The sequence below is a fragment of the Pleurodeles waltl genome, chromosome 4_1 (genome assembly GCF_031143425.1).
Source record: "Pleurodeles waltl isolate 20211129_DDA chromosome 4_1, aPleWal1.hap1.20221129, whole genome shotgun sequence".
NCBI classification, from domain to species: Eukaryota; Metazoa; Chordata; class Amphibia; order Caudata; family Salamandridae; genus Pleurodeles; species Pleurodeles waltl.
This window is the reverse complement of record NC_090442.1, coordinates 740947380-740971396: the sequence shown is the minus strand read 5'-3', so window position 1 is coordinate 740971396 and position 24017 is coordinate 740947380. Positions and strand designations below refer to the sequence as shown.

Here is a 24017-nt window from a genome sequence, read left to right as displayed (position 1 = left end):
TCATAAAAGACTTAGGCGGTCATTCTGACCTCGGCGGTCGCCGCCTGCCAAGCGGTTCCCGCCGAAAGACCGCACCGCGGTCAAAAGACCGCGGCGGTCATTCCGGCTTTCCCGCTGGGCTGGCGGGCGACCGCCAGAAGACCGCCGGCCGGCCCGGCGGGACAGCCCCTTCAACAATGAAGCCGGCTCGGAATGGAGCCGGCGGAGTTGAAGGGGTGCGACGGGTGCAGTGGCACCCGTCGCGATTTTCACTGTCTGCTAAGCAGACAGTGAAAATCTTTGTGGGGCCCTGTTAGGGGGCCCCTGCACTGCCCATGCCAGTGGCATGGGCAGTGCAGGGGCCCCCAGGGGCCCCACGGCACCCGTTCCCGCCATCCTGGTTCCGGCAGTGGACACCGCCAGAAACAGGCTGGCGGTAAGGGGGTTGGAATCCCCATGGCGGTGCTGCAAGCAGCGCCGCCATGGCGGGTTCCCTGGGCCAGCGGGAAACTGGCGGGAAACCGCCGGCTCCCCTTTTCCGACCGCGGCTTTACCGCCGCGGTCAGAATCGCCAAGGAAGCACCGCCAGCCTGTTGGCGGTGCTTCCGCCGCACTCCGCCAATGACCCCCTTAGACATGTTGATGCTTTTTTAACAAAACTTTATTACTATTTTAACGACAATGAATTTTATTAGTCATTGCAAGGGGTTAATTAATCAAACATACCTTTAATTGTAAATTTTGGTGATTTTATGACAAAGACAATATATACGCTTTGTTTATGTTGATATCCTAACCCCTTCCTAAAGCCAGTAGGCCCACATTTTATATTTTGGTATCCTGATCCGCTGACAAAGTCAGTAGGTCTTCCTTATTAAAAGTGACACCCTTTATATTCAGCCATGTGAGCCCATGGGATTTGGGCATCCGGCCCTCTGCTCAACCTCTGATGCACATGGCTGAATGAATCACTGAATTTCTAAGATTTCTAAGGATTTTTTCAATTTGAAGTAACATATTATTACTATTCCTATCCTAACTACATCAAATTCACCTTTGGTTTATATATATGACCAGAACACTCCTACCATTCTGAAATAAAAGGACGCACACTTTACTGCTGATGAACCACAGTGCAGTTTATTAGCTGCCAAAGGTGGGGTTTGATGCAGAGCCTGTGGCAAAATTGGCTGAATAGGATAAGGTTAAAAGAAATTCACTGAAGAAAACCTAAGATTCAAGTGTTGTGCTATAGTTGGGTACGGTAACAATATCTTCCCTTACATTAAAAAAAAAATCATAAATTCACTGAAAAGTGACGTTATAGTTGGGTGTTGAAATACAATAAAAACTAACATTTTTTTTAAAACACTGAAATTCACCAGTTACAGTTTACTGAGCTAACTATAACGTGTGCCTCCACCATGCACTTACCTCACATATTACATCACTCATGACATGTAAAATGATGTCATTGATGTTGTTACTGAAAAAATTACAAATTACATTATTGATGACTGATGACCTCATGCAATCATTGTGACATCCTCCTATAGAGTTAGTGGGCTTGAAGTAATTCAACACACTACACCTGTGGCCAATTTTCTGTTCACCCTAAGGGTATTACCCTCTTAAAAACTTTGCATGACCAGCAATTTTAACTCAAGAGGTTGACAGGCATACATTTGTCCCTAAATTGACCCTTCTGCCAGGTCCTATGGAGAACCCTCCGTAGTTTACTAAAATACACTGCACACATTCCTGAGATGGGTAAAGTGGCACGCAACCTTATAGCCATGCTTATAGCACCAGCTTGAGATAAAACACCTCTAAGTGAGACACCCCTACATTATTTAACAATCTGCATTACCACTATTTAATATGGGCACATGCCCAGATATCAACAGGTGAACAATCTGTTGTAAACAGTATCACTGGCCTTTCTTACAGAATTTTTTTAACAGACTTTGCCTTTAAGCCGTAATCAACTTTCAAACATTCCCCTGCACCTCACATCAGGTACACTCAGCCTTTACCATGTTTAACACTTGCACTTTGGATTTTAGTGATTTGTACATGGTGCACCATATAACGTTCATTCCTTCAAGGTGTTTACTTTTCCTATGCTATGGCCCCACACCGGTACACTGAGTAAATCTACGTTGTATGTTACTATGGTGTTATCAATGATGTCATCAGTGTTGTCATTTTGAGATCTCAACAGTGTCATCAATTATGTAATTTAATATGTCATGATAGGGATGTAATTTGTGAGGTCATAAGCAGTAAATGGAGGGTGCAAGATAGTTAGCTCATTAAAGTATATCTGATGGATTTTTAATACCTTTTTATGTTATTTCAATGCCTAAATTTGACGTCACTTTAACCTTTGTTTTTTCGGTGAACTTCTGATTTTTTTTAAATAATTTTTTTTTATTTTATTTTTTTATTCAAATGCGGGTAGATCTTATTACTAAACCAAATTATGTCACTTACCCCAAACAGACGCTGCAAGCCTTCCACTGTCACGTGCGAGTAACCTTTTCAGGTCTGATATCTGTAGTCCTCCCTTAGATGGGGGAAAGTAAAAATATAAATGCAGTGTACGACTGTGACCTCAGAAACGGGTAACTCCAGGCTGCTAAAAAGAGAGTTCTTCCAGAAACATAACAATGCTCATTAAATTCAGAATGAACTGAGATCCGACAGCAGTCCACCACAGACCTCAGTTTGGAAGGTGGAATTATTTAAACAGTCAACCACAGAGAATGGACCAGCCACATCCAGTTTAAGAGGATACATGGTAACCCAAATGTCAAGGAGTGTGTAACCCCTGAGCCCGGCACCAATATCTGACGTCCTCCGAGCATGCATATAGAGAGGGAAAAGTCTGATGTTTATGCAGTCGCTAAATTCAGCTAGAGTTCTTGATTACAAGGATACAGGCATAGTTCATAGAAGCAATCTGGAGAGGTAAGAGGATGTGTTCTCCTTGTCGGTCCTACAATTCCTTCTACCACTCGCGTCGTCTAAGCCTCCATTTCTTCCTCGTCTTTGCCTTCTCACATCATTCCAGATAGACTTTCTCATTTATAGTTTAAGGCCCCCAGACCTGTCCGCGTTAATGGATTTTTTGAACGTCCGGGGTAATATAATTTATATAATTGTCATGTCCTTGACCGGGGTAATGGACCACCCCATGCCCCTCAGTGTCTGTATGTTCATGCTGTTATGGTTGTGTTTTCACTCTTATTCCTTATTACAATTAACGTGTTATTTTATTTTTTTGTTCAATATTTATTCCATAATTACAGAAGTGAGTTTAGATTTTTTTTCTCCATTTTTGTCAACATATAAATTGTTAAACTCGGTGGATATTTAAAAAAACAAACACCAAACGATAAGGAAACCCAAACAAACCTCTGATCTTCATCCTTCTGGCCGTTATAAAAATTAGAGTATATTCTACATTCTCGTGCTTTGAAAGTCCAGACTTATTACTGGGCCTGAAATTATGGGATGGCAAAAGTCTAATCTCTGACCTCTGTGGCAGAGACTGCATGCCATGGTACACGGTGCACCACCTAGCCAACCAGAAGCCAACCCCACAGGCAGCTCGGTCTAACTCATGACAAAGAGCTAAGATTCTGCCAGGGCCTCATGCGTGTCCCTGGAACAATGCTCCAGCTTCTAATGGCCGCAGGTCTTCAGGGCCTAAAGGGCAATTTGGCATGCCCATCGCTCTCTCCTGAGCTAGAGACCTCCAGCTTCATGGGTACATATTTATTTATTTATTTCGCTGACGGTGCCCGATGGCGTTAGCGGTCTTCGCATAAGAAATGACTAGCCGAGCTCCGCATCCCAGTCCTTCCAGAATTCATGGATAAACCCCCGAGACTCCACCCACCTGAGCGATTCCAGTTTCCTTATGGGAGAATGTGTAATCCCCACTATTGCTTGGTTGTGGTTGCACATTTCTATGTGATAGTATTTGCGTTAATCCATAAAGAGTGTAAACGTTGTGTATGGATTAACTCAAATAGCATTACAAAGAATTGTGCAATCTTAATCAAGGCGATCCCTTTGGAAATTAAGAGAAACAAAATGATGGACACAATCTACAGTCACGAATTTTACTCTTTGTTACTTTCATCCCAAAGAGCGTTTCTTTATTGTTTTAATGTGCATAGAGCATTGTTGATAATTGATAGTTTAAGGGTAATATAAATAGCATACGTGCAGACAGTATTGGGGAATACACCCTCTTCCATAAGTAAAGTGATAAGACAGGAAGTGTAGTTTGCCCAATCCTTTCTAAAATGTATTCTTTCCCACCCACAATCAAGCCAAAATTATTGGGATATTGCTGAGTGGAAAGAGTATGAGCACTTTCATCGTCACTATCGCAACAATCGCAATGAACAGTATTCTGGCACCACCTGCTGGCCAACTTCCATGTAGTCTGTAACAAGATCATTCGAAAAATGAACTAAATCCAGAGCTTTAGTCTACTTGGTCAGTAGCTGTTTTCCAAGCAGAATAATTTGATGCCTTAATCAGCAATTGATAATGACCGAAAATGCTGAAATCCAAATTACTAGTAAAGGAAATGAATACATTTAATGTCCAGTGTGCGTGCTGCCCTGAGCGTGAGGACTAGTACTAAGCAATTTTCGAGGCCACCCATGTTGATCACATCAGGATTATGCTATCTCTGGTTCATCCAGACTACACCATCACCTGGGTTGGTCCCAGACAAGAATGATGCAGCCGCTCCCGTTTAATCAATCAAATAAATTTCTCAAGCGCACGAATCACTCGGTAGGGTCTCAAGGCGCTGGGGGGGCGTTACTGCTCGAAAAAGCCATGTTTTGAGGTGCTTTCTGAAGGTGAGGAGGTCCTGGATCTTACATAGGTTGGTGGGGAGGGAGTTCCAGATTTTGGCGGCGAGGTGGGAGAAGGATCTGCCGCCGGAGGTGGTGCGTTGGATGCGGGGGACTGTAGCGAGGGCGAGGTCGGCGGAGCAGAGCTGTCAAGTTGGTCGGAGCGGAGCTGTCGAGTTGGTTTGTGGAAGTTGATTTTGAATCAATTCTCTCACGTGCAGCATGCAGTCGCTTTGGTTGGTCTCCTCCTAATTTCTCTCCAGCATTGTGCTTCCTGAATATTTGTTGCTTTCACTTGGTCTTTTGACAATATATGAACTAGCCCCATGTCCTTCAAGCGGCTAATGACCGGTTCTGTGGTCTCTCCTTAAAGCAATGGTAATGTTGCTCATGAAGACATCGTGAGGACTGTGCGTTGGTGGTGTAGCCGTTTAGCTTAGGTGCGCAGTTTTATGTCTCCGCAAACATACTCCAACACAGCCTGGTAGCCACCAAAGTAATCAAGAAGGGAAACAGCATGAACGGGACTCCAAGACTAGAACAAGTGCTTCAGTAATCATGATCCAGTCGAGGACTTGAGGGGCCATATTACGCATCGTGCCCAGGTGGCACACAGGCATGAGCGCCGAATTTATGTGCCGCTTGTGGCACCATGGTATTACAGAAGGGGGTCTCAGATGCTTCTGCAGTCCCTCTGTAATACTGAGAGTACTGGCACTATCTTGAGAAGGCTGTTCCTCATTTGCATGGGTGAGTGGCCCCACGCAAATGAGGAAATCACGTTGCCTCTGTGCCCTATTAGGGACATGGGCGCAGAAGCAATCAGGCCTTTAGGAGCTGCATAAACAGAAAAGGGGCAGACCTCTGGTGGGCGAAGGTAGGACCCATGGACTCCCCAGACATCCCCCTGTAGGCAGGTGTAGTCACTCACTGTGCCTGCCCGCAGGGGATTCTTTGTCACCTCTATAAAGAGCAGGTGAGTTGCCGCCTGCACTGTGAAACACGCAGCGACTTCGACGCAGACTCTCTGTATTTTCCTGAATGGACCTCCGCCTGGGCAGTGCAAGTTTGTGAGTTCTCAGGGACAGTCTGCTCCGTGACTGTATTATACATAGTACCCACAACACAAGGGACATGCACATGTGTTTTTTGTGCCCTCAGGGCTTTGTAGTATTACAGAAGGGGTTGCAGACACTTGAGCGGCCCTGCTGTAATACTGATAGAGCTAGCGCACATATACCACAAGTACTAACTTGAGAGGACATTCCCTCGTTTGCATGAGGCATGGCCTTAGGCAAATGAGGGAATCACTTTTTATCTGCGCCTGTTCTCTATTATGGATGTAGGCATAGAAGCAAGCAGGCCTTCAGAAGGTGCGCTGACAGTGCACCGCAAAGACGTGGTGCATTGTCATTGCACCACCTGAAGGCAGCGCTCTGGAGGGGAGCAATCATGTCCCATGGACCACTCTAGGCATTCCCCTCCAGACAGGTGCAGGCCCTTACTGCCTGCAAGGGATCTTTATCCTCTTCATAAACTGCATGCAGCTGCTGCCTGCACTGGGAAACACAAGTGATCTGTAAGTAGCCGCTCTGTCTTTCCCTAGCCTAAGGGGCCAAAAGAGGATAGTAGGGCGCACTATCCCAGTCTGTGCCAGGTGCACCTTTTGAAAAGTGCACAATGGTGCAAACTGGCACAGTGCGCCCCTTGTATAATACAAGGCCAGGTGTGTGTTTGTTGGTACGTGCCAAAACCCATATAGATGATAACACTTGGATAATCGAAATTCAACAAATGCTATTGTCACAGAGTAGTCTGTGGTTAAATGCAAGTGAGGAAGCATTGGCGAATGCTGATGCTCTTGCCTTGTTTGTGAATGGAGTATAGGGGTTGTGATGTAGGCATTGGGCAGCTCCAAGTTCAATAATTATTTCATTTGTTCTCCACAGGTCCAACGAGACCCTCTCTTGTGTCATCATCTTTGTTATCGTCTATTACTCCCTGATGTCCGGGGTCATCTGGTTTGTTATGCTGACCTATGCCTGGCATGCCTCATTCAAGGCGCTTGGCACCACCTACCAGCCATTGTCTGGAAGGACCTCCTACTTTCACCTCGTCACCTGGTCCATCCCTTTCGTCCTCACGGTTGCAATCCTCGCTGTTGCTCAGGTAAAGAAAGTTTCATCATATAAACCATCTTCAGTGGCGTGACCTGAGCTGGATCTGCTCTTTAGTCATCAACATAGGTCAAGCTATTGAGCCTGCATGAGATTTGAAGCCACGTCAGCTTTTAGGGGTAGATTGCTCATCGTTTACTCAAACATAAAAGGTAGTACTGCAGTATTAAAAGGGGCCATCCTGTGAATGATGTCACAATGCATCTAAGTTCCCAAGCGACCTCCTCAAATAAAGCAACGTTTTAGAACTTCTACTAGTTGGTGAGAGTTAGTTAACCAAGCTGCCTCCTCAAATACAGCAACGTTCTATCACTTCTATTGGTTGGTGATAATTAGTGATGCAAGACTGTGCAAATGGAAATGCAAATTATCACCATGCCGGACTCATTCTCCACAGTTAGACCGGAAGTGAAGCCCAGGCTCAATGAAGTCAAGGGTCGGGAGGGTAGATGACATGTAGGAAATAAATACATTGTGGTCTAACGGGGATGCAGCAGATCAATAAATAGATAACGCTTTTGTTTTTGCCGTGTACAGGTGGATGGGGATTCTGTCAGCGGGATCTGCTTCGTTGGATACAAAAACTACCGCTACCGCGCAGGCTTCGTTCTGGCTCCTATCGGCATAGTGCTGATTGTGGGAGGCTATTTCCTGATTAAAGGTAGGGTTACTTTTCAATCGCTGACCTTTTCCAAAATACGGCAGCTGTTATCATCTCCAAAATAGCCACGATGAATAGCATTAGGTGCTCTAAGGTTATATTTCGTGGGTGAATTTGCTCCGCCATATCTTGTATCTGCCCCCTATATGCATTGCCCCCATTGTGTACTGCACGAGGGAGGGGAAAGCACAGAAACAGGCCTTTGTGAGCGACGGGTGCTCCTGTTATGTGCCTTAGTGCGCGTTTTTCTGTGAAAGCCCAATCTCTGTGTGTACTACAGAAGAGGGTCATGCACAGTGAACCGAGTATAATTGCATCTGCACTTAGTGAATTCATGTCTGCACAATTGTTTTTTCCAACACGAGCAAAGAAGGAGTCGTGACTTGGACTGAAAGTTGCCATTTCAGTATGTTTGTCTGTTGCTAATGTTTCCAGCCCTGAGGGGGTTAACCAGATATAATATTTCATAAACTGTCCCTTTAATTTTAACTTGGCGCTTCAAGAAACTGAAAGTAACACGAGGGAAAAGTTCAAAGTAAATAGAACCCTGCAAAATGGAAATATAACTTATGTTATCGTGGATACTAACACACTGAGTCACGGCATTTGAGTATTTATTTATTTGTGTATTTATGTATTTTAGGTGTAATGACCTTGTTCTCCATAAAAAGTAATCACCCAGGGCTGCTGAGCGAAAAAGCCGCAAGTAAAATTAATGAAACCATGGTACGGTTAGGTAAGTGCACAGCTTCTGCATCAAAGAAACCCAAAGTACTCTATTGTGAAATGTTAAAACATAATCCAGGTGCCCCTGCCCTTACAGTGCCCATCTGCTTGTGAAACTATGTGGCGCTTGTGTGGAGCGGCGCGTGTGCTTCCGGAGAGTGCTGTCGTGTTGAAAAGTACCAGTATTTTCCTTGATAAAGAAACCCCCCATTTTGGGTTGGGTTCTGCTCACACGCTGTCCTCCTCTCCTGCAGGTATTTTTGGATTCCTCGCCTTTGGCTTTGTGCTGATCACATTTGGCTGCCACTTCTACGACTTCTTCAACCAGGCTGAGTGGGAGCGCAGCTTCCGGGAATATGTTCTGTAAGTGGGCTGGTCGGAGCATGCTCAGTACTCCGTGTTTAATTTGTAAATAAAAACGTGCAGGTGCCCAAATCCCTCCTCTGAAATTCTCGGCTAATGCAGTTAAATGTGAGAGCCCGGAATACTGAGGCAGCGTAATCCTGAAGCCATCTCGAGCCTCTTTTATCAATTTAAAGTCACTCCCTGCCCTTCAGCTCATTCTTGCAGCTTTCTGCTTTCGCCCTTGTGATGCTTTTGCATTTTTTGATTCCACCGTCTTTCCCAGATGTGTCTTTTGCTCCCCAAAAAAACTTGAGGCAGAAAAATAAGTGCCGACCCTTAAACATAAGTGCTGGTGCTTCGCACCGGAAACAACAAGCACAAATTAAGCACTGTTAGTACTGCGGAGTAACCTAACCAAAGAGCAGAGGAAGGAGAGTTGTTGGGAATCTTCAGTGAGATTTTGCAGTGTCCACTTGATTAAGGGTGTTGGCATTGTGTTTTTCTCATCAAGCCTATTACAGACCTGGCCCTGTATATATCCAGTGAGTGTTCCTTCCTTGCATGTCTGCTTGGCATCTCCGGTCTGCATATCTACACCTCCTTCGCCTGCCTAAGGTGAAGAAGGCCCAAAGCGGGGTTCATGCTATTTTCTGCTCTGTCACATAACTCTCGAATCCGCCCCCTTTGTGAACAAGATGCTCTTCAATCACTTACAGTACCAACAATCTGGTTATTCTCTCAAGGCAATCTTTTCTTTCTTTTACTGGTCTTAAGTGCCAGAACCCCCCTCCCTTTCACCCTGAAGTAACTGCTAAGCCTTCCATATGAGCATAGACATGGTGATTGTGGGATAGCTTTAGGAAATGAATCCTTACCACAACCATCTTTGTTTATGGGCCTCTGTCTCTCCTCTCTCGATGCACTAAAGGACTCTGGGGGTCATTCTGACCTTGGCGGACGGCGGAGGCCGTCCGCCAAGGTACCGCCGTCAGAACACCGCACCGCGGTCGAAAGACCGCGGCGGTGATTCTGACATTTGCCCTGGGCTGGCGGGCGGCCGCCAAAAGACCGCCCGCCAGCCCAGGGCAAATCAACCTTCCCACTAGGATGCCGGCTCAGAATTGAGCCGGAGGAGTGGGAAGGTGCGACGGGTGCAGTTGCACCCGTCGCGTATTTCAGTATCTGCTGGGCAGACACTGAAATACTTTTTGGGGCCCTCTTATGGGGGCCCCTGCCGTGCCCATGCCATTGGCATGGGCACGGCAGGGGCCCCCAGGGGCCCCGCGGCACCCCCTACCGCCATCCTGTTCGTGGCGGGAGAGCCGCCATGAACAGGATGGCGGTAGGGGGTGTCAGAATCCCCATGGCGGCGGAGCGCGCTCCGCCGCCATGGAGGATTCAGACGGGCAGCGGAAAGTCGGCGGTACACCGCCGACTTTCCGTTTCTGGCCGCGGCTGAACCGCCGCGGTCAGAATGCCCAGCGGTGCACTGCCAGCCTGTTGGCGGTGCTACCGGCGACCTCCGCCATGGCGGTAATTACCGCCATGGTCAGAATGACCCCCTCTGTGTCTTTGCTGATCTCTGGTACATTTGACTCCCGTGTCTTTTCTGAAATCAGTTACACTTGACTTTCCCTGTGTCTTCTTCGGTCTCTGTAACTTGGATTCATGGAGTTAAACGAGAGATAAGTTCCCCTGTAGAAAGAAAGTCCCTACCTCAAAGTATGGGCAATCATTCCTTTTTTTATATTATATTCTTCAGAAGTTTTTTTTTTTTTTTTGGCAAATGAAAATATATATATATGTTTTATCTAGATTCTGCTTTCCTGTTGACAACGGTGCTTTAATACTTCGAATGATTTATTCTGTCTCTTTAGGATACCTCTCTGTATTGTGTTATCCTGGTGTATATTTTATAGGTATAATTGAATCCTTAAACCAGTACCTCATATAGTCTCATAGAAGATGGCTGGAGTTTTTATGATGGAGAATATTACGGCAGGTGGTACGAGGTATGCGCCTAGGACGACTCCTTCAGATATCTGATGCAATGAGCTGACTTATTAGACGCAGCACGAACATCCTTCATGCGTTCCAGTTAGTTGCAGTGGACACCAGTGAAACAAGATGTCATGGCCATAAAGAGTGATTTGTCTGAGAGTCACGTTTCTGTCCTTCCCCTTCGTACATTTTGAGAGGAAGGTATAGTAGGTTAAATCGTGGGTGAGTTAAATTGGTAGTTTTTGAACACAGAATCGATTACATTAATAAAAGAAAGGTAGGAAATAATGTTTTTTAAAAACATATTTTATTGGTATTTTCCCAGTATACTACCCGCAGTTCAAACTGAATCCCCTCCCACACCTTTATAGATACATCATAGTTGGCAAGCACAGACTCTGTACACAAAACAGCATGTTAGTTCAGCTCCAGACCTAAAAGAATCTATACTTGTAACCTTCAGATTCCCATGTGGTGGCACCCTCAATATTCTTTACAGAATTACTACCACTTATACTCTCATTTCACCTAATTTAGTGTAGTAATTATAGCTTGACCTTGACAGCAAAACCTTTCTCTGAGGGGGTCTCTCTTCCACATTCCCAAGGAATGACTTCTGCTCAATCTCCCAGGCCTCCAGTCTAGCTCTTGTGGCCACTCTCGCAGCAATAAATCCGAGTCACACTTTCTGCCATGGAACACTTCACCGCATTAGAGGAGCCTCAGTAGACTTCCAGCACATGGCCAACTTAAGCTTGACGAGTAAAAGCACCCGATCTTCCACCCCACTCCTGTGTATTATTGTACCCCCGTGCTGGAAGGCCCCCAGCACACAGAGCTGTTGTGTACTAGTAAATTACAGTAAATATTTTTATGAGCGTATACATATGTTTTGTGAATAGCAAAGTGGCTACCTTCATAAAATAAGCATTAGCAAAGTCAATAGGTCTGGTGCTGGCTGCTAGTCTTTGTCATGGCTTCATTTGTTTTATTATGTTTTTTGCTAATTTTATTGTTGGGAAATCTGCCAGGTCCTCATCAATATAAAAATAAAAACATTGGCTACAAGAAAAAATATTTTTTAATCACATTGCCACACGAGTCCCTGGCACACAAGGAAACTGCTTTGTGTGTCAAGTTAGCCAGTGACTAAAGTGAGCCTACCCATTTCCCCATGTTGTATGTTGTAATGGGCAGAAAATACATGTGAATGACAATAATAGACCAATTGATAGAAAGGGTGGCTTAAAGCCCCTATAAGTAAGCATATTAGACTTGTGATTTTGTTAAAATCTAATGATCGTGGCTAATGCCAGACCTAAAAAGGCCATTTCAATATATGGACTGAACTTCCACATGAAAATAGTGTGAAAGAAATCAGACACTCAGGAAAAGGTAGCAAGTTCAGCAGACGAGAGCTCTGCAGTCTGATCAGCTGGAGCACATAATGCTAAAATGTCTAAATTTCTAAGCATACGTTTATTCACCTTTCCCATTGAAATAAGTGGAGGTCAGAACATCTGACAAAATTGAAACTTCAGATAAACACTAACCGGAGGTAACCAGCATGTGCTCTGCTGTTCTTGTAGGACGAATGGGAGATCCCTTGCACAAAGATAGGATAAGATATCACATAAAGGGCTGAGTTCACAAAGCCTGCAGTTCTTCTGTGGTTAAGCCAATTTCATAATGTGATTACCCTTAGTCATACAGGCAGACAACATCTGCCACATACAGCATGGTATGACAAAATTGAAGTACATTTAAAATTCATAGTAATATGCAATAAGATTAGAGCTCTGATAGTGCTGTATAAAAATGAATTTGCAAACGTAATTCCAGGCTGCTAGGTATATAGATATGATCAAAATTCCGCTCTCAATAGCATTGAGAATTTGGCCTAATATATCATCCAGCATGGTACTTTCCTTTAGTGCAATGAAACAAATGGTAAGGCAGATGATACACATGCATATCATTATATTACATTTTTACTTTCTTCTCAATGGATACCATATACCAGGGAGCATCATTAGAAAACGTTAAGAAAAGCCTTATCACAGACACAACTCGTGTATCGCTACACCCTCTTTGTCTAAGCCCCATTGGTAAACCTAACACTGTGATAGCAACTCTTTTTTGATGATCCGTTTTTATTGAGAATTTTGATACCATTCAATAAAGTGCAGTGTTACATTAAACTAAGCACACACATCATATGGTCTTCATAAAGGTACAATTCTTGTGGCTAATAAAATGCACATATAATGCAGGGAGGGAATACATCTGTATATACGAGCCTTGACAGACGAAACAGCAAGTACTTCCATGGACCCAGTATTCTTTGGTGTTTGTTCGGGCATTTCCTCGCTTGGTGAACTATTTCTTCGGTTCAGTCACAGCAGTCAGTATTCCTCAGCCATTCTGTAGAGGGAAGGGCTTTGTGAGAACACCGGGATCATTTATTTTATTTTATGTTATGGGTCTTACACAGCACGTGTTAACCCATTGTGGGTATTTTGGTGCTAAAAACACACAAAACAACGACCATCCAACTAAAAGAAAAACTGCTGCAAGGAAAGATGTGTACCAAGATAAGATATTAGGGAAACAGCCACGTTTTGAGCATTTGATGGAACTTTATTACATTTTCTTCTTTGCATAGGTAGCAGGAAACCGATTCTAGAAAGTGGCCGCAGCAAATGAGAAGGCGTGTTCATCCATGGCCTTTGAACAGATCTTGGGAATCATGTGTTTGTCCTGAAAGCAGAGCTCTCTAGCAGACCTTACCACTGAAAGTACTTGCTGAGAGGAGACAGGAAAATTGAACACTGCCTTTTGAATTAGGCACCTAGACTTAAAAAGACTATGTTTTTACAGGCAACCCGTGCAAAGATGTCTAGGCTGATGTAATATGGTCCCTTAGACAGGGGCCAAGAGCCAATCTGGCCACATTATTCTGGATTAGCTGCAATGTATGACCCAAAAATCTGGGAGGTCAAGGTAGATACTGGTGTAGTAGTCTATGCAGGAAGATTCAAATGCGTTAAGCATTTGTATCTTGTGAGGAAACAAAAAAGAAGTATATAATCCATTTTAGCAAATAGAAATTGAAAAAGCATTATTTAACAACTGCACTTCTTTGAGGGAATCTTGTTAAAGCGGAGTCTGTTTTCACTCCTAAGTTTTTCACAGCTGGCACTGGCACTCTACTGCTTTTGGACTTGGATGTGAATGCCAGAAACTTAGCTTCCATAAAAGTGATGGTTGTAATGTACAAAGAATGTCTGTTTTATCTTTTCTCAGTTTTAAATCATCCAACAGTTAACTTTAGAAAAACAATCAGAAAGTTGGTTCTCTGCTGTCTGAGATTATCAGATGATTTTGACGGTGTAGTTGGCTAAAATGTGGTATCAGTTGTCAAACTACACCGGTGGCAAGCATATCTTTTCCATGGCTTGCTTCAGAGATGGGCGAGAAGGACGTATGTGAATTTACCGAAAATCACGAGACAAAACTATTTTATCTTAAAGACCCTAGCTCTGTTCTCAGGGGACTGGAGTTTTTAAAATGATGAAATCAACATAACATTTCCTACTAGCTCTTTAATTGGTGTAGTACAAACAGTAAAAAAATAATAGGGTGCAATTTCTAGATTTAATGAAATTTTAATCAAGTTACATTTAGTATGTTTAAATTTCTGTTATCAATTCAAGGGGAAGCAACTGATTCACCCCCTTTTTTTAGCACAGAATTGTGCTTTCTGTATTTTTCACACCACATGTCCGTTGATTGCGTCCTCTGTCACAAGTGGGCAATGGAAGTTTTCAGTTCCACACATAGCTATTTTTGTTCATTTAGTTTAAACTAAATGCCATTTCCATTAAAACAGTATCAAATTACTTGTGAATTTCGACATCCAATGTGTTTTTTGGAAATGGTATTACATTTATGGCCTTGTGTTTTTGTGTTTTCTAACCTGTCAAAGAAACTGGATCCTCTAGGCTCTCTGAGCAAACCATGCAAATCCAGATGATTACATTATTTCGTCAAAAATTTACATTTTATTTTTTAAAGTTTGTTCATTAGAAAGCCCAAAACATATTTTTAATCTTAGTTTGACTGCTGTTAAAAAAAAAAAAGAGAGATTAATCGAATACACCAAAGGATCATGATGATTATTTCATTAAAAATGCATGATGGCAGAGGAAACTTTTCCTACACTTAAGTGTTTTTTACTTCCATTAACTTTGTCAATGTCTGGCACTTGCCCGTATGTGAAACTGTGTCCTCTTTTCCCAGATGTGAGGCCAACGTAACGATTGCCGTCCAGACGAACAAGCCAATCCCTGACTGTGAGATCAAGAACCGTCCAAGCCTGCTGGTGGAAAAGATCAACCTTTTTGCGATGTTTGGCACGGGCATTGCCATGAGTACCTGGGTGTGGACAAAGGCCACTCTTCTTATCTGGAAGCGAACCTGGTGCAGGTAAGCACCCTTTAGTATCTTCCACCCCTGCAGGTCTGTTCCTTAGCTCGAGCCCGTCACTTCTACCTCAAATGTATCCCTAATTGGAGCGTCTAACTCAGGTATGCTGCAGGAGTGGCGCATCCAGTAGAATAAGCCAGCTGGGATTTCCACCCCTCTTCAATTGTAGTGTACCAATCTGTGTCTTTAAACTTGAGATCACTTTCCAGACCTCTAAAGAAAAGCAAATCCTCCCCAGACACCTGTCCGATTTAGCTATCTGTAATAACCACCTATTTTACAACCATTGAGGAAAGCTCTGATAACCTTCTTAATACCTTCAAATATAACTTGAACCTCACTAGATGTCTAGTACGTTTCCAGACAGCCCTATGCTTACACATAGGCCAGATAAAGTCGGGTGAAGAGGAAGTTACTAACTAGGAAATCTATATTTGTCCTGCTGACTATGAGATTAAATTGCCCTTATCCCGCACAACAGAAATCATACATTATCTTCTGGTATCTCAAAGTGCCCTATTCACAAAGGGACTTGTAAAGTTACAAGTGTGTAATCTCCATACTTGTGGCGGAAGCTCCCCACTTGGGAGGGAATCTCTGCACTGTAATACTCAGTGCAGACATTCCCCTACAAGTGTGGAGATTCTGCACTCGTAACTTTACGAGTCGTAAGTCCTTTTCTTAATCGGACCCTAAAGGGGGAAATTCCTCAAACTATACAAAAGGAATGTAAGCGCTGGCCTGGTGATAGTCAACTTAGATTCTTTCACTGTCTTATGGGAGGGAGTGCTTTTATTACTTCATTGCTTACACTGTTTTGCAGGGACATGGTTATTTATTTTCCCTGGAATGCCAAGGAAGCCCAGATAGTACATTTAAGATGAAGATTGTGGCCCCTTATTTTCACTTAGTGAAATAACTGCATGACCAATTGACAGGTTGGATCCAGTTGTACTGACGAAAGCCCCTGGAGGCACTTGTCACCATGGAAGAGCTGAAACATGTTGGCCCCCAAAAGGATAGTGAGGAAGGTATCCTAATTCTACCCAGTCTCTCTAACTAATTTCTTGCATCAGATAGGGCTACAATAACACACTAATTTATTTATAAATTTTCAAACCTATCCTAATGCAGTTTTTCAATGGTTCACAGTAAAGCCCTCCATTGCTTTCACCTTACTTAAAGAAAGGAAACAGGAAAAAAGGCTCCAAGAGCTGTGGGTGAGCCCCTCTAGCAACATGAAGGTGCTGAAGAAGGAGAAACCCCAATAACAAAGCAAGGCACCTAGTGTGGGTGAAAGGTTCCATCCTGTTTTTAAGGCATTTCAACCAATGTGTCGGAAAAAAGATTGAGTCTTTACACACCCACCATGGACATTGTGAGAATCCAAGATGATTATCACCAAGCCAGAGCATTCCACTCCTGTCATGTTCTGTTGGCAGGTATGGAGGCAGTACTGGTTTAGATTCTATTGTCTGTTTCCCCGCTGAAAAGTAAGTTTCTGTAAATGGCCTAAACCTGTCTAGGAATTCATACCAGTCAGTGGGGTAGCCAGGAAAGGCCTTTCCCTGCTGTACATACCTGACATAGCCTCACTCTGCATACTTCAAGTCTATTCAGCATGTGTATGCCATAAAACTATCCATGCTGTAACTTATATGCAGAGCCACTGGAATTACAGAATTTTGCAGCAGTTGCAGTTTTTTTGCATAATTATGGATTTGCTGCATTTGCCACTTAATCCATCAACTGCTGCATGATCTGCAGATTATAACAAAAAAACATGTTTCAAGCTCAAATAGATCAAAAGTTACCATAAATGCAGCAAGAGGTGTCGCACAAAGTAAAGTCCTTTGTGTGAAGGCTGATGGGTCACCTTTCTGTTTTTTATTACTGTTTGGGTGTTAAACTGGCACGAAAGAAGTGAAACTTTTGTTCAGACAGTATTTCATATGAAACAACAACCAAACAAAGGAGTAATGTTCTCACAAATTGTGCCACATTATGTCACAAAACCGGCAATTTCTTACCACACAATTTAGTCAACACTGCTGCATAATTTTGTCCTCCAGTGTCGCCCAATTCCAGTGGCTCTGTTTATATATTTAACCATTCAAGTTATGTATAATGTAGATCTGTCCTGGGTATATATACTGTAGCCTTGTACTGCATACTAAATACTTATCCAGTGTGTACATACTACTGACTTAAATCATTTATAATTACTACAGACCTTTCCAGGGTGGACATATTATAAGGCTATCCAGGCTGTGATCAATAAAGTCTTGCCAAGAGTGTGTGTATTATAGTCATATCCCTGGTGAATATACTAATGACCAGGTTTGTCCAACATACACCTATTGGCAACAGTGTGGCTCCTCAGTGCATTTTATGGGATCAGTGGCTGCTGACCAGCGCCTTGCTCAGCACACCAACAGCTGGATGAGCTGGTCACTCATGTTGGCCTTAACTTTTTTCCACCTTTCCAGCACCCACTGTTACATCAATACTGACATATGACAGAACTTTTTCTTGCACCTCTGTTCTCAACTGCATTGTTCCTTCAGAAATTCCCTTAAGCAAAACCTATACCTTCTTCATCACTTACTGACAAATGGAGTTGATAATGCACAATCTGAAATGTAATCCCAGTATTTAATCTTTTCTGTCTCTCACAAGATCTGTTGACTCACAAAACACTGCAACTTGCCCCTCACCCCGATTTAAAGAGGTTTGAAATCCTTTGTTCTAGATCTATTTTGAGCACACATACCATAGATTTATCCTGGGTGTTAAAGTATAGACATATCTACGGTGTGTGCACAAAATACTTATTGAGGAAGTACACATGAAAGACTTATTCAGTATTGACAAAGTGTAGACCTAACCTGTGTACACATGCTAAACCATGTCCAGGGTGTACCACAGTGTATGCACAAAAGAAATATCCAGAGTGTTCATTAGGTTGACCTCACCTGTGTGCACATGCATGTGTGTATTTAGTTGATGGTATTTGTGTAGAATAAACCTGGCTGGATAGCAGTGGGTTGTTGAACATTAGTTGGGGACCCTAGTGTATGATTCAAAATTGTTTACAGTTAGACTGCTACATGAAAGTTTGTGTCATTTAGGGTGGTTGTTCCTTTTTGAAAAGATTCATCTTCAGTTTCTTAATTGTAGAAAGATGAGAGCAGGTCTGGCGTTGCTCCACAGCCTCAGTACTTAAACAGAGTAAGTCTCTGTCTCCTTACTGTTTCGTTCTTGAGATTTAGTCCCTAGTGTGACAAAGTACTGGCCCAGGTGATAAAGCATGTCTTGGAGATAATGTGGGCCTACAAGGGCCTTTTGGTATTATGGGATTAAACTTCAGTCCCTTGATGAGTCATGCCACAGTGTGTGAGATGCCTTTAAAGGATGCCAAATTAGTGTCATGAAAACCATTGAGCAAATCTTTGATTCATCCAGGTGGGAGGAAACCAGCGTTTTTGCTCAAGTTCTAAAGTTTGTTTCGCGTAGGAAAAGATTTGTTTTCTTTCAGGAGGGAAAGCTGGTACCATGCTGTCTTGGTTTTCCTGGAAACGTGTTATTTGAGGGCGAGGTCTGTGTTAGGTATGAATATGAGTGATGTTTATTTGTCTGTCATCTGTTATTTTTTATAGCCAAAGTTGAATCAGTTTTTCTTGTTGCTGGCGAACAGGAAGAATAAAGACTTCCATGAGTTGAGCTTTAGGTAGGCACATGGCAATCCATTTTTGGATTAAATCAAGACCGGTTTGGACCACTGAATTCCGTGAGTGGGGAGATTTCAAGGTAGAGATGTGTGTAGGGCAATATTGATGGATTTTGATGTTGCCCGTGGATATTCATCCAAAGGGCTCCAATTGGAAGCTGAAGATGGTGGGTGAGAGTATGGATCAAGTAAGAGGTGTGAACTATTGCAGGCCTGTGTGAGAGAAAAACATGCCTGATTCCAAAGTGTAAATCAGTGCGTGGTGGTCAATTGTGTTGAAAGCTACAAAAGGCAAGCAATATCAAGTGTCAGGCTTCATTTTTGGTGTTTGAGGAGGGCATTGTCAATTAATTAAAGATTAGCTGTCTGTTGTGGCACAGTCTGGAGCAAGCTTTGTAGTGCCTGTAGCAGGGTGTTATTGAGATCTGCTTCTGCAGTTGGATGAAAAGGATGGAGTAGTAGTTGGCGAGCTGGTGTGGGTCCACAGTAGATTACCTTAGAAGGGCAGGACTTGTCATATCTTGTCTTGGGAGCATCTGATGAGGATCTTTGGTTGAGAGTTGAGGTTTATGGCAGCGTCTCCTTGGAGGACTACTTTACTTCAATCTTTTGCTTCCTGGGTGGGTCATCTAGAAAGATGGTAACGTTTCAGTGATGAGGTGTCAGCGTTTCTAGTGGAGTGATTTGAATAGGGAGAGATTATCAAGGACATTGGTCTATCTCGATTTCATTTCTTTTCTGTGAATGGCATGCTTGAACTCTTGAAACGTTTTGGTGTACCATGGAACTCAGGTTCTAGATGATCAAGCTGGGATTATTACATTGGGTTCTATGTTTTTCACAGCTGTGTTGTATTGGTCAAGGAAAGTGTTGATATCTAGTGTGAGCTCTTAGGGGTTAGATAGGCTGATGAGATCTTCTTAAAGTACATGCACAATAAGGTATTTGAAGGAACAGGATGAGTGTTTTTCTCTTTATGGTTGACCTTGTTGCATAGTTGTTGTGTGAAAGATGGTGACATAGTCCCTGGGTATCAAGGTGTGAAATAAGGTGACATGGACTGAGGTTGAGGCTGACAGGATGTGGTTGATGGTGTCTCCTTCAGAGTGGGTGATTTAGTGTTGTGCTAGTGCTTAAAATTGTGTAGAGTGTTCCTTTCATTACCTTTGTGCTTCAATCACCAGGGAGGTTAAAGTCTACTAGCACCATTATAGACATGGTAAATGCCGACCATAATCGGCCTTTCTTGGATGTACAAGGGTGTTGCATTGTGCATATTTTAGACTAATCTAAAGGGTACATGTTGTAGTATATTAAACATTGATAGGTCTAAATGGTTATCAAGGTCTTACATAGTAGAAATCTATCCAGGCTGTACGTACATGAGATCAGTGGCTGTTGCTCAGTATTAGGTTTATCCTTCAGACCCAATACTATAAGTACTTCACACCCAGCACTACTCAAGTCACATCCGGTATAGATTATTTCCATAATAGCCATGAGAGCGACCTATGAGTTTGGAAGGCCCTCAGGATGTTCTACTGCCCCTACCCACACCTCTGCTTCTAAGCCCCGCATCTAAATAACTGTGATCAAAGCTGGCTAATAACCTACCTAGTAGTTCACTGGACGGCCTCAGATTTTTTGCAAATGGCCAGAAACATTGGCTGTCGTGTTTTGTTGTGGTTACAAAATGTGAACCGTTCTGAATAGAAATCAGAGGTGTTCCGTAAGTAACAAGAGAAAGTATAAATGATGCTTTGTTTTTAAGGCAAGGCACAAACAACAAGTTTCTTTTCTGGTATATAAAGTGCTTGCTGTAGTACCCACAGGTGGCAGCTGAGCTCAGTGCATCTTACGAAGGGTGTTGATGTATGCAAGAAAAAGACTTGTTGCAGGTACTTTGCCTAAGCTCTGTAAGGTGCCCAGCAATTACTTTGCCATATAATGACTAATTTCTTGCACAACCATGTGCCAGGCATGACTGTGTACAAAATGAACCATATCTCCACTCCCTAAAGTGTAGAGTCTTGGGAATTTCCTCATGTGAACTTCAAATGATTGGAGCCCACCACACACCCTTTACTGGGAGCTCATTAGTTAGCAGGCATGAAGGACACTGGTTGATCTTATCTTTAGTCCTTAGTTTTATAAGTTTGTTTATCTTTTACAGTTAATGTATAAATAGCAGTTGGCCAGGATGAAATTTTGTCTCAGGAAATTAAGTTGGAAGTGTATGCTCTATTAATGGATTAAAAAAAATGTAATATCTCCTCAGGATCATTGGGCGCAGCGACGATGAACCCAAGCGCATTAAGAAGAGCAAGATGATCGCCAAGGCTTTCTCGAAGAGGAAAGAGCTGCTGAAGGACCCTCAACGTGAATTGTCTTTTAGCATGCACACTGTGTCTCACGAGGGGCCTGTGGGTGAGTTTTGGGGGTGCCTCATCTCCCTTCTTACCTTTCTCGTGGCATAGCAGTCCAAAAATTTGTGTTGCAGGGAGCACATATATATCTCCGGTCATTCTTTCTTATATTCCAAGTTAGTAGATGAAAGAAAATTCATACTTTAGAGGACTTCCTGATGTCAGAATGTGTTCGAACGCACCCTCTCTATGCAAAAATCAAAGCTGTCCGCCTGAAACACATACAACATACAATAAAAGCACAGAGGAGAAACCCAGAGTGGTTCCATCTTCTCTGATGGGCTTATCAGTAAAGATTGCACGCAGTCCATTGTTATGAATGTGTATGCATTCCTTCTGATTGTTGACTATTGTAACAATGTATTCATTAACATTACATAAAGCCTGCGTAGCACTTGATACCCAGTTTATCAGCGTGGTAGGGGGCCATTCTCTAGTTGCTCAGGATTGGTCCAACCCTCACTGCCGCTAGGCTCGATTCCAGCCCTGGTGGGACGCTTCCAAGGCAAGCTGGGTGAAAACACTCATGACTGTCAAGCAGGCTCACCTCTCAAAGGCTCTCAACCAACTTCTGACACGTCCACCAAAACATCCAGGTGCACCCCATCACACCAAACCCAACTGTACTCTCAAATCATTCACACTAACAATCGGAGCCAGACGATTTATTGCCTTTATAATGTGTGTGATGTAAAGTGCTCTGACACCCTACACTTGGATAAGTAGCGCTACAAAACAAATAAAATGCATGTGAGAGAGTGGCTATGGCGAGATGAGGGGACTGGTGAAGGTCATTGGGGAGCACCAAAAAAGAATGTCGCCCTGGGCACCACCAGCGCTAAAGCCACCCCTTCAGATGGTACCTAGGCAAGCGAGCCAGTCTACCTCGTTTGTTAATGTGAAAGTAACCCCTGCCTCGTCTCCTCCTAGACTGAGTTTCACACAGCATGTCATTGGCCAAGCAGTGAAGTACCCATCATCCTTCTGATTATACTGCCGGAATGAGACTTGATCACAGCATACTTTACAAAGAGGGACTCTTAGACATGTAAAAGCATGATATAAAAAAACGATTTTGCATTTTGAGCATGTTTCCTTGTATTTCACTGTGTTGCATCAGGCCCACGTGCTGCTGCGGTTGGATCATCGACAAAGTACCAGTTTGTTACCTCAGAACCACACTGAGGTTTCTGGGCTGCGTTAACAGGACAAAAACTGATCCTTGGAGCTATATTAGAGTTTTGATACAGAATCTATTCGTCGACTTGTGTTATCCTTCCCCAGGTTCAAAATCGCCATTTAGCCTAGTTTTCAAATACCGTTTTAAGTACTGTTGGACATGGAGGCAAGATTAACTGTAGGAACCTTGTAATACTATCACAATATGCAAGGAAACGAGAAAGGAATGTTGTTGTGGGTTACTTGTGAGTGTTAATTATTTGATAATACCAAATACCTGAGAAACAAATGCACATATATGGGTGTCAGAACATGAAATCAGAGTTTGAGTTTTTCTTATTATCATCTTCATCGATGAATCAACTCGTACAAACTTCTTGCTACTGTGTAAACTGATTTTATTCATACCATGACGCCTCTTTAGTATGAAGTGAGTTATTTTCACATTTGTTTCATTTGCTTACGCAGTGGGTTTTCTGAAGGATGAAATACATCATTATGTTAATTACCATAACATCATCAGTAGCTGTTGCATGGTTCATAAAGAAATGGTGTACACACACACTTCTTACTAGACACATTAATTAGGGACACTACACACTATACAATGAATACATTTTGTTTATGAGAGATATTGTGATGCGGGTGTGTGTTGTACTGGCGCAATAGCCTAGACAGTAATATATGGCAAAAGGCCGTGGGAAGGAGCCTGGGAGACTGGAAGACGTCATCTTTAGCGAGTAGCGTTGAAAGTGAAGTCAACTTAGAACGTGTTGCAGGAGAGTAAGGGGGTTATTCTAACTTTGGAGGAGGTGTTAATCCGTCCCAAAAGTGACGGAAAAGTGACGGATTTACCACCAGCCGTATTACGAGTCCATTATATCCTATGGAACTCGTAATACGGCTGGTGGTATATCCGTCACTTTACCGTCACTTTTGGGACGGATTAACACTCCTCCAAAGTTAGAATAACCCCCTAAGTCTCATGTTCTAGCGGGCCAGGGCGGGGACTATGTAGTCAGTAAGGCATCACCAGAGTGACCATACTTTCATCCGCCGGTTTGATTGTTTCCTCCTGGTGGTAGCAGCCATGTTGAAGTGGTGCAGGTTTAAGGTGAATGGTAAGCAGGGGTGTCATTAACCCCACACTTTAGCCGTTTGAGTGGGATGGTGATATTGACAGATCTGTGTAGTATGAAACATTTAAGCTCTTGTTTTTGGCTCCTTTGACTTTTGTTTTGAGACTCGGGTCTGCAAGGAGCTCTTAAATACAACCTCTTGCCGTGGGAAAAGGGAGGAAAGATTGTAGAGCTGTGAGGAAGATGAAGAGAGGATGGATGGATGAATGTGGAGGTAGATATAGAGGAGGAAGGAGGCATGGATGGAGAGAAGGATGGATGTTGCGAAAGATGGAAAGAATAT

General features: G+C 43.1%; 1 protein-coding gene across 1 annotated transcript in view; it reads left to right on the top strand.

Moving 5' to 3' along the window:
* The window catches only part of SMO (smoothened, frizzled class receptor), a 72814-nt gene that overhangs the window by 32074 nt on the left and 16723 nt on the right, over positions 1-24017 (top strand). The window contains exons 5-10 of the mRNA XM_069229353.1: positions 6812-7031; positions 7577-7700; positions 8344-8436; positions 8681-8789; positions 15075-15260; positions 21269-21417. Coding sequence (XP_069085454.1) covers positions 6812-7031; positions 7577-7700; positions 8344-8436; positions 8681-8789; positions 15075-15260; positions 21269-21417 — 881 coding nt within the window. The remainder of the gene's footprint in view (positions 1-6811; positions 7032-7576; positions 7701-8343; positions 8437-8680; positions 8790-15074; positions 15261-21268; positions 21418-24017) is intronic.